The sequence below is a fragment of the Anomaloglossus baeobatrachus genome, chromosome 3 (genome assembly GCF_048569485.1).
Source record: "Anomaloglossus baeobatrachus isolate aAnoBae1 chromosome 3, aAnoBae1.hap1, whole genome shotgun sequence".
Taxonomy (NCBI): domain Eukaryota; kingdom Metazoa; phylum Chordata; class Amphibia; order Anura; family Aromobatidae; genus Anomaloglossus; species Anomaloglossus baeobatrachus.
The window spans coordinates 649,180,001-649,191,328 of NC_134355.1; the positions used below are offsets into that span (position 1 = coordinate 649,180,001).

The 11,328-nt window shown below is 39.9% G+C and overlaps 1 protein-coding gene across 1 annotated transcript in view; it reads right to left on the reverse strand.

The window, feature by feature from the left end:
- FKBP1B (FKBP prolyl isomerase 1B) overlaps nucleotides 1-9,319 on the reverse strand; it is a 79,752-nt gene extending 70,433 nt beyond the window's left edge. Inside the window, exon 1 of the mRNA XM_075341162.1 lies at nucleotides 9,186-9,319. Coding sequence (XP_075197277.1) covers nucleotides 9,186-9,222 — 37 coding nt within the window. The 5' untranslated portion in view covers nucleotides 9,223-9,319. The remainder of the gene's footprint in view (nucleotides 1-9,185) is intronic.
- Between the last annotated feature and the right edge of the window lie 2,009 nt (nucleotides 9,320-11,328).

Here is an 11,328-nt window from a genome sequence, read left to right on the forward strand (position 1 = left end):
GCTAGGTAACAGTGAGTTCTCTAAGATCATCAGGATCTGAAAGAGGAGCCCTCCACCCCAACCCGAGCAAACTCCGTGACCCTTACAGCCTCAGGCTGCATCATTAACACATAGGGCGAGATATTTTGTAATAATTGCAGCTCTGAAATGAAGCAGCGGGAGAAAAGAACATTAAGAGTAATGTTCTCGATAGCACAAAAGGCAATCATAATGATCCCGGCCTTCAAAGTCTAATGCCACCTTAATTCTCATTTCCCCTCTGGTTAACATGTCAATAAGAGGACAAATACCATAGATGCAGTATAGAAGTATTGAAGCCCTTTTACCAAGTTGGTCACCATAAGCACTCACACCTAACCTTACTCCGGAGGTTCTCCTACCTGGACATAACCCGGGGAACAATTTGCCATCTTATCGTCAGTAGTCTCCTTGAAAAATAGTCAGTGGCTGCCAAATGTAAAATGACTGATATGAGGGAACAATAGAGGGCATCCAAATACCCACCAAAATACCCACATTGAGATCTGCTCCACAACTCTAGCCAAACTAGACTTTCTGTCACCGAGAGCAAAGATTGTCTACTTCCCTACCCTGTATCTAAGCATCATAGATCCAAAAGAGTGGTTGGTTGATGTCTTCTATGCCACCTATGGCATCTACCCAAGTTATTCACCAAATTAGAGTGGTTTGTTGATGCCCTCGATGGCACCCATCTCATTGAGCCAACTCTCCAAGGTAGGGTGGTTGGTCGATGCCTTCAATGACACATATGTCATCAAGCCAAGCTACTCTCCAAGATAGGATGGTTGGTTGATTTCTTCAATTACACCCATGTCATCAAGCCACTCTCCAAGGTAAGGTGGTTGGTTGTTGCCTTCAATGGCATCCATTTCTTCAAGCCAAGCCACTCTCCAATGTAGGGTGTCATGATTCATGCATGGCTCTGCCGTTCCTGAGCCGGTGCATGTATTCTGCCTCCGGGAGGGGCCTGTTTGCTCTGGCCTTGTTCTGGGGGTCACGCCGCCATATCTTTGGTGCTGCTGCCTCCAGGACGTCGCCAATGATATTTCCGGCTTTGCTATTTGCTCTTCTCGTGTGAGTACTCTGTTTCGTGTCCTGATACCAGGTATCGTTCGTCCTGAACTCTGACCCTTCTGCCTGACCTGACCTCCGTCCCTCCTACCTTGCCTGACCTCTGTCCCTCTTGTCCTGCCTGACCTCTGTCCCTCCTGCCTGTTCTGTCCTCCATCTGTCCTGCTTGACCTTCCCTCTGTACCTCTGTGTCCTCCGGATTCCGTTCCTGCTCTGTGTCCTCCACCTGCTCCTCCCTGTTGACTTGTTTTCCTGGGATCCGACTTTGGCTCTGCTTCTTGACTTCGGCTTGTTTCCTCCCTGGTACAGTCGTGACATCCTGGCATTAACCCTTTTCTGTTTGAATATACATACGCTGTGCTTACGACCTCTGTTGGACATTTGAATTATTGCACTCAGGAGTAGTTGCACATCTGAGTCCCAGCACCACCAAGTGGTAGCCAGACATAGGGTGGTTGGCTGTTGCCTTCAATGACACACATATCATCAAACCAAGCTACTCTCCAAGGTAGGATGGTTGCCTGATGCCCTTGATGGCACCCATGTGATCAACCCGTAGCTACTAGCCTGACTCTACTACAGAGACTGCGATAGGCACAAGTGGACATTATTTATTGGCATATCAGCTAAAAAAAAATCAACAATACTACAACCTGATACTAATTTTTATGGACAGGATTGGAGCTAAAAATCAGATGCAACTTTTCCAAATGTTGAGTGTTTTTTAGTACTCTCACAAACATTGCTGTCTGCTAACGGATATAGTCACGAACACTGATGAGCATGGTACTGGATAGGACTATAGACCACTTCTCCATTTACCGATGCAAAAAATGTAAAAATAATTGTTGTGGCGTCATTGAATTTCAGGCATTACTACTGGGGGCATCGTGTACAGTATCACCCATGTATACAGTGGTCGATGTGCCATCTGGTTTTGGAGTAAAAGGTTAACCCATCTGGTGCTAAAGTGAAGGGTTTAAACATAGAAACATCCTACGCCTGACCTTTTCTGAAGAACCTCCCTAGTCTCCAGCTCAGTTACACTGGGAGTACAGTGTGAATGTCATATATACACAGAAGGATCATAGTAGGAGCCACATTATTTCACATAGCTACGGTCTACACCAAGCAAAAATATTACCAGAGAAAATTATCCCGTTCCAAGAAAATGATTAAAATCTGCAATACTTTTTTTTTGTAAATGAATTTTTACATTTTGGTTCATTGTCCAGTGTAATGCAATGTTTAAGGGCTTATCCAGTTAAAAGACTGATTTACAGGAGTCTTCTGTTTGGATTTCTCTTCACCACAGTGTCTCTTCTTCTGGATGACCTGCATTACATACACAACTCATTGATTGAACTAATTCTGTGTACTACTTAGTTTCCCCTGTGGAGGCGCTGCAGGAAAATTTAATCTTTACTGCCAGGTTCCCAATACAAATTTCAGCTGATTGGTGGTAATACCAGCATACACTCTGTGAAGATCCTTCTAAGGCCGGTTTTAAACTATGGGTCCGAGAATGGTGTCCTGGCTCAAACTCAACAACCTCATTGGGATTTATTAGGCTGTTGGGTTTAGAGCAGAAGACCCAAAACTAATCCGGATTTTGAGTTTTGTACTTGGACCATAAATGATGGACGTGTGAAACCAGCCTTACAAATAGGGATTATCCAAACTGGAGAACCCTTGCTAATAAGATCCTGACATCTCTAAGTTTAATTAATGGGGAATTCCACCTTAAATCATCTTCTGAGGTGTCATTCAGACAAAACAACTGAAGCCTTATGATCTGGAACCTTCATAGGTTCCTAAAACAAAGGGTTCATTGTACTGAGTTAAAAAATTTCAGTGCTGGAGCTTTCGGAGTATCACTCTAATATTTGGGGGCTAAACAGAGCTCCAAGAATTTGAGTGGGTCTTAAATCAGAGATCTTATCTTCTGAGTCACCATATGGTAGGTAGGATGATTATTTTACATGGATCATTCCTCTATTTGCTAATGATTTGTCGATACCAGGTCTAGTGTTGAGAAGATAATTTTTGGACATATTAGGACCCAAATTGAAAAAAATAGGTCTTGTTTGGTTGGGTAGATAGAAAAGAAGCAAAGGCAGCTTTCACCTGATACGATCCAAGGAAGTGAGAATATGCTGAACGAACATCAAGAATGTATCTGTCCATGGACAGTGAATGGCAATGTCACCAAATATTTAGAGGCACTGATTGTCCTATATGCAACCAACTCAACTGTAATATCTAGGGCCACCTCCAAATGTTCACAGCAGAAGACACCTTATAAAGGTTAGCTCGGATCCAAAAGTCTAATGTCTATGGTGTGTACCAGACTCTCTTATTTTCCAGTTTCTGGAGCTAAATTAGCTGAGATAGGGTTGGGAAATAACCATTTATGGGTTGTCGAAAAGCCTCTTAATTCTCCTCCCTCCATAGACAGCCAAACCAATCCCACCATAAAGGATGCTCTGGCATATAATGGAGGTACATTAGAGGAGCTCTCCTTCATCCCATCACATCTCAAGACAAAAGGTTATACCTCAGGGTATTGGAGATACCAAATTATCTTCATGGTCCTGATAACATCGCACCTATCACACATAGAAGATAGACTCATAGAATGGTAGAGTTCGAAGGGACCTCCTGGGTCATCTGGTCCAACCCCCTGCTCAGAGAATAGAAACGTAGGTGAAATCAACCATTTATTTCTAAGTTTTTACGATCTAGGGGTAAATGGTCAGCGGAATGTCTCCACACGTTCCTAAGCCAAGTAAGTCCTTATGTCAAAGTGGTCCCGAGGCTATGATTGTACGCTGTGCTGCACAGTATGAGTGTCAGTACCCCTTGGGCTACATATTTCTAGGTCAATTAACATAGGTCTATGGCCAACTTTAGCACATCTATCTGTAGCATCCCACTTGGACTATTAGGGTAGGTCTACACAGGACAGTTACAGGCAAGGGCTTTTCACATTTCAGTACTGGTCAATTTTCACTACAGATTTCGTCTGCATCGCGTTGATGTAAAATCTCATCCACATCATGGGTAATGTAAGACGCAAAAGACGTTAGGGGTGGAAAATCCAAAAAGAAATCCCACCTATATCGATGTACCCTTATGCCAGAGCTAAAATCCCTTTTTGTAGCTGATTTTTTTCCTGGATCCACAATAAAATCCTCAGCTGAAACATGAGGATTTTATAGCAGATTTTGCTGCAGATTTCAACCTATGCATTGCAAAGAGTTAAACCCACGGTGAAAAATCTGCAGAATGATCTGCAGTGTGAGAATTAGGTGTCGGATATCTCATTTGCTTTACGCCTATGGATTTTTTTTATCCACAAATCCGGATGGAAAATCCACAGAAAATCCACACTGTTCTTACATTTTGGGCAAAGAAGACTTTATCAGCTGTGGAATTTTCACACTGAAAATCTGCAGATTTGCATTTTTGAATCCATGATGTCAATCTAGGCTGCAGATTTTTACCCGGCGTATGGATAAGGTCGATGCTCGTACTGGAGGACACGGAGGATTTTACGCATGAAAATTCCGGATGCACAATACTTTACATATCTGTGTGAATATACAACCGCAAATGTGCTGCAATTGCCCTCATCTAGTGCCGACATACAATAATCCACACCATAATTCCCAGACCATACCGTCTGGAGACTTACAGAAAACAATGAGACCGGAGATAAGGAAATATGTTTTCTTAAGAAATACCTGAGCGGAAATAACCCGCATATCTTCATACGAGCACACGCACGCACCGAGAGCGCAAGGTGGGGGAAACACAAAGAATCGCAGAGGTATTGCCGAGCATTCATATGATGGGCTGGATATAGACTGGTGGATATGGGAACATGTCAGATGAATACACAACACTGAATCAATGAATGAATCAAGATGTAGCAGAGCTGTGCAGAGCTTTCAGCCAGTCCCAGAATACATCACCTATGCCTTTACATAGGACTGCAGGTAAACTTTACTGACTGATCTAACAAGAATTAAATCTATTAAATCTCAAATCAACTTCACTATAACGTAAATGAAGCAGAGCTGAATTTGTCATTTAATATTTTGGGGATATGGGACGTGTAAGCCATGAGTAATGGGAGAAAAGACATATGAGGAACTCAACTTTGCTACATCCGTATCCCGAAAGGATTGCGTTTTACGAATGGAGAACATATCTGGAATTGGCGATAATAATAATAATAATGTATTCTTAGAGGTTAATTTGGTATTTATAATGTGAGACCCCCATGGGGACAGGGAGAGATGACTGGCACGGGATAGGTTACAAAAAATAAATAATGGAGAAGCTATTCATTTCTTATGGCAAATTACATTGTTTTTGATATGAAGTATTTCTTCTATGTTTCCATATTTACTATAATCGATACATCTGTAATTATGATGCATTGAAGGATGAATACAACAATAGATAAAGAGATAGACAGATAAAAAGAGAATAGATAGAGGGATAGATAGATAGATAGATAGAGGGATAGATAGATAGAGAGATAGAGGGATAGATAGAGGGATAGATAGATAGAGGGATAGATAGATAGAGGGATAGATAGATAGAGGGATAGATAGATAGAGGGATAGATAGAGGGATAGATAGAGGGATAGATAGAGGGATAGATAGAGGGATAGATAGATAGAGGGATAGATAGAGGGATAGATAGATAGATATATAGATAGAGAGATAGATAGATAGATAAAAATAGGATAGATAGATAAAAATAGGATAGATAGAGGGATAGATAGATAGAGGGATAGATAGATAGAGGGATAGATAGATAGAGGGATAGATAGATAGAGGGATAGATAGATAGAGGGATAGATAGAGGGATAGATAGAGGGATAGATAGAGGGATAGATAGAGGGATAGATAGAGGGATAGATAGATAGAGGGATAGATAGAGGGATAGATAGATAGAGGGATAGATAGATAGATAGAGAGATAGATAGAGGGATAGATAGAGGGATAGATAGATAGAGAGATAGATAGATAGATAAAAATAGGATAGATAGAGGGATAGATAGATAGAGGGATAGATAGATAGAGGGATAGATAGATAGAGGGATAGATAGAGGGATAGATAGAGGGATAGATAGAGGGATAGATAGAGGGATAGATAGAGGGATAGATAGATAGAGGGATAGATAGAGGGATAGATAGATAGAGGGATAGATAGATAGATAGAGAGATAGATAGAGGGATAGATAGAGGGATAGATAGATAGAGGGATAGATAGATAGAGGGATAGATAGATAGAGGGATAGATAGATAGAGGGATAGATAGAGGGATAGATAGAGGGATAGATAGATAGAGGGATAGATAGAGGGATAGATAGATAGATATATAGATAGAGAGATAGATAGATAGATAAAAATAGGATAGATAGATAAAAATAGGATAGATAGAGGGATAGATAGATAGAGGGATAGATAGATAGAGGGATAGATAGATAGAGGGATAGATAGATAGAGGGATAGATAGATAGAGGGATAGATAGATAGAGGGATAGATAGAGGGATAGATAGAGGGATAGATAGAGGGATAGATAGAGGGATAGATAGAGGGATAGATAGAGGGATAGATAGATAGAGGGATAGATAGAGGGATAGATAGATAGAGGGATAGATAGATAGATAGAGAGATAGATAGAGGGATAGATAGAGGGATAGATAGATAGAGAGATAGATAGATAGATAAAAATAGGATAGATAGAGGGATAGATGATGGATTGACAGAAGGATAGATAGAATCATAGATGGATAGCTAGAGAAATAGATAGGATAGATGATAGAAGCATACATGGATAGATAGAAGGATAGATGGATGATAGATAAAACCTACAACTTGCTAAGTAACCTGCAGTCCATATAGCACTGCACGACCATCTCTGCCCTCACTTACTATATCCTCACCCATCCCTTGTAGACTGTGAGCCCTTGCAGGCAGGGTCCTCTCTCCTCCTGTACCGGTCTGTGCCTTGTATTGTTTATGATTATGGTTCTTGTTCCTACTATTTATACCCCTTCTCACATGTAAAGTGCCATGGAATAAACAGCACTATAATGATAAATAAAAATAATAGATTGAAATATAGATAGATGATAGAGGGATAGATAGATAGATATATAGATAGATAGAGGGATAGATAGATAGATAGAGGGATAGATAGATAGATAGATAGATAGATAGATAGAAAGATAGATAGATAGATAGAGAGATAGATAGAGGGATAGAGAGATAGATAGATAGAGGGATAGATAGATAGAAAGATAGATAGATAGAGGGATAGATAGATAGATAGATAGATAGATAGATAGATAGATAGATAGATAGATAGATAGATAGATAGATAGAAAGATAGATAGATAGATAGAGAGATAGATAGAGGGATAGAGAGATAGATAGATAGAGGGATAGATAGATAGAAAGATAGATAGATAGAGGGATAGATAGATAGATAGATAGAGGGATAGATAGATAGATAGATAGATAGATAGATAGATAGATAGATAGATAGAGGGGTAGATAGATAGATAGATAGAGGGATAGATAGATAGATAGATAGAGGGATAGATAGATAGAGGGATAGATAGATAGAGGGATAGATAGAGGGATAGATAGAGGGATAGATAGAGGGATAGATAGAGGGATAGATAGAGGGATAGATAGAGGGATAGATAGAGGGATAGATAGATAAATAGAAAAATAGATAGAGAGATAAACAGATAGGAGGCGAGAAATTGAGAGACAGACAGACAGATAGATAGATCCTATCTAAATTAGCCTTTGATCTCTCTTATAACTACAAATGTATCTTTGTTATATTAAATATTGAAACATAGGAAAAAGTTATATAAAATAATAACAATGTAACATAAGAAATACATAATAGATAGATTGAAAGATAGAAGGATACATGAATGGATAGATAGATAGATATATAGAGGGATAGATAGATAGATAGATAGATAGAGGGATAGATAGATAGATAGATAGATAGAGGGATAGATAGATGGATAGATAGATGGAGGGATAGATAGATAGAGGGATAGATAGATAGAGGGATAGATAGATGGATAGATAGATGGAGGGATAGATAGATAGAGGGATAGATAGATAGATGGATAGATAGATAGATAGATAGATAGATAGAGGGATAGATAGATAGATAGATGAAAGACAGATGGATAGAGGGATAGATAGAGGGATAGATAGATAATAGAGGGATAGATAGATAGATAGATAGATAGAGGGATAGATAGATAGATAGATAGATAGATAGAGGGATAGATAGATAATAGAGGGATAGATGGATGGATGGATAAATAGATAGATAGATAGATAGATAGATGGATAGAGGGATAGATAGACAGAGGGATAGAGGGATAGATAGACAGAGGGATAGATAGATAGATAGAGGGATAGATAGACAGAGGGATAGAGGGATAGATAGACAGAGGGATAGATAGATAGAGGGATAGATAGATAGATAGAGGGATAGATAGATAGAGGGATAGATAGACAGAGGGATAGATAGACAGAGGGATAGATAGATAGATGGATGGATGGATAGATAGATGGATGGATTGATAGACATGAGATAGATAGACCACGTTGCGCATTAATATTATCTGCTACTATGGGGGCTCCAGCCTTCTCGCAGCCCCTCTTCCAGTGTGTACAGATATAGCAGATCTGAGTTTGCCATTGGACACTGTGTTATTTGTGGTTTATGTAGCCCTCAGCCGCACAAAAGGATCAGCTCCATGACACATTCAGCTCTGCTACACCGGTGCTGGGGAAAATAACAGAGGCTATGAACAAAAGAAGCAGTTGTCAGTGATGGAGCGGGGCCGCCCGTGCAGTGGCGGCTGCATATAGTGACGGCTGCATATAGCGGCGGCTGCATATAGCGGGGGCTGCATATAGCGGGGGCTGCATATAGCGGCGGCTGCATATAGCGGCGGCTGCAGGCTGCATATAGCGGCGGCTGCATATAGCGGCGGCTGCATATGTGCGTATATGTGGCGAGGCATACCGTCTCCTGGAGTGATGGTCTCTATCTCCACTCCCATGGCTGTGCTGTGCGCTGTGGACAGGTCTGGGCTTCCTGTGTGTATGGCTCTCCGCCTGTGCCGGGGACAGCACCTCTCTGCTGTGCTGGAGGGGGCTGTCTGCTCTGCAGCCAATAGTGCAGCGGCTGGGCAGGAAGGGCTTGGCGGGGGCTGGATCTGCAGGCAGGGAATGCTGAATGGGGGGAATAGTCTGCTGTAAGCCTGTTAACCCTCTGCACGCCGGTGCTTGCAGCCATATTGGCCGGGCACATGTTTTTACCTGTTCTGTGCTGGCCAATTGGCTGTAACTATATTTTTTTTATTAGAATCCTAGAATTTTGCGACTTACACGCGTTTTGTGTCTAGTAGTTTTTTTATGATGGCAGTCTCTGATGTCAGTTATCATTCCTTCTTTCCCTTTTTGCGATTTCATTTTCCTTTTTTTCCAAAGTCTATCATTTATTTTTCCATACAGATAAATGTGTGAGGGCTTCTCTTTAGCTGGCTGTGTGCACACAGTGCGTTTTTTTTAATGCATTTTTAATTTCAATGTATTTTTAATGCAGTTTTGTCACAAAACTGCCAGCAAATCCTTATGCCAGCAAAATCCATCAGAATCCTGAAGTGTAGCGCACATGTTGATTATTTTTTTCCTTGCAGATTGGGTGCAGAAAATATTTTTTAGGAAGTCAATTCTTTCAGCATTTATCACCAGCAATGCAAATGCAAAGAATACAGGAAAAAAAATACATAAAAAAGGCAGTAAAACGTGGCAAAAAAATGCATCAAAAACACTGTAAAATATGCATAAAAAAACGGAAAAATGCATAAAAAAATTCAAAAAAGCATCCAAAATGCTGCAAACAAATGCATCAAAATGCGCCGAAACACTGCAAAAACGTCATCAAAAACATGGTGAAATGTAGCAAAAAATGCATAAAAAACGTGGCAAAATGCCGCAAAAAAAAATGTATAAAAAGCACAGTGAAACATCACAAAAAAAAATGCATCAAACTGCAACGAAACACTGCAAAAATTGCATCAAAAACGTGGCGAAATGCAAAAAAAAAAATCAAAAACACAGCAAAACACTGCAAAAAAAGTGCATCAAAACCACTGCAAAAAATGCAACAAAAAATGGCAAAATGTAGCAAAAAATGTATGAAAAACATGGCAAAATCCTGCAAAAAAGCATAAAAAACACAGCGAAATGCTAAAAAAATGCATAAAACACGGCAAAACGCTGCACAAATTCATCAAAAACGTGGCAAAACGCAAAAAAAGCATCAAAAACATGTCAAAATGCTGCAAAAAAGTGCAGCAAAACCGCTGCAAAAAATGCATCAAAAACATGGCAAAAAAAGCATCAAAAACACAGCGAAACGCAAAAAAAATGCATCAGACCACGGCAAAATGCTGCAAAAATGTATCAAAAACGCGGCAAAATGCTGCAAAAAATGCATACAAAATGTGGCTAAACACTGACAAAAATTCATAAAAATGTTGCAAAAGATGCACCAAAATCGTGGCAAAATGCTGCAAAAATATAAAAACGCGACAAAATGCTGCAAAAATATAAAAACGCGACAAAATGCTGCAAAAAAACTCCAAACATCCAGCGAAACACTGCAAAAATTCAGCAAAAATGTGGCAAAATGCTGCAAAAATATAAAAACGCGATAAAATGCTGCAAAAATATAAAAACGCGACAAAATGCTGCAAAAAAACTCCAAACATCCAGCGAAACACTGCAAAAATTCAGCAAAAATGTGGCAAAACGCTGCAAAAAATGCATAAAAACGTGGCGAAACACTGCAAAAACTGCAATAAAAATGCCCGTTTTTATGCCGCATTTTCATGCCAACAGATGCAGAAATGATGCAGAAATTTCTGAAACCAAATACTTAACGTGTTTGTAAAAATAAAATAAAAATGTTTTATTGATGGATGGATCGGCGTGAGGGCTTGTTTTTTGCATATCGAGCTGTAGTTTTTATTATTACCATTATTGGGGTGCATCAATGTTTTGGTCACTTTGCATTTCATTTTTGGGGGGAGGAGGAGCGACAAAGGCAATACAGCATTCAGCATATGGGTTAAATAATTTCATAGTTTCATAGACCGGAA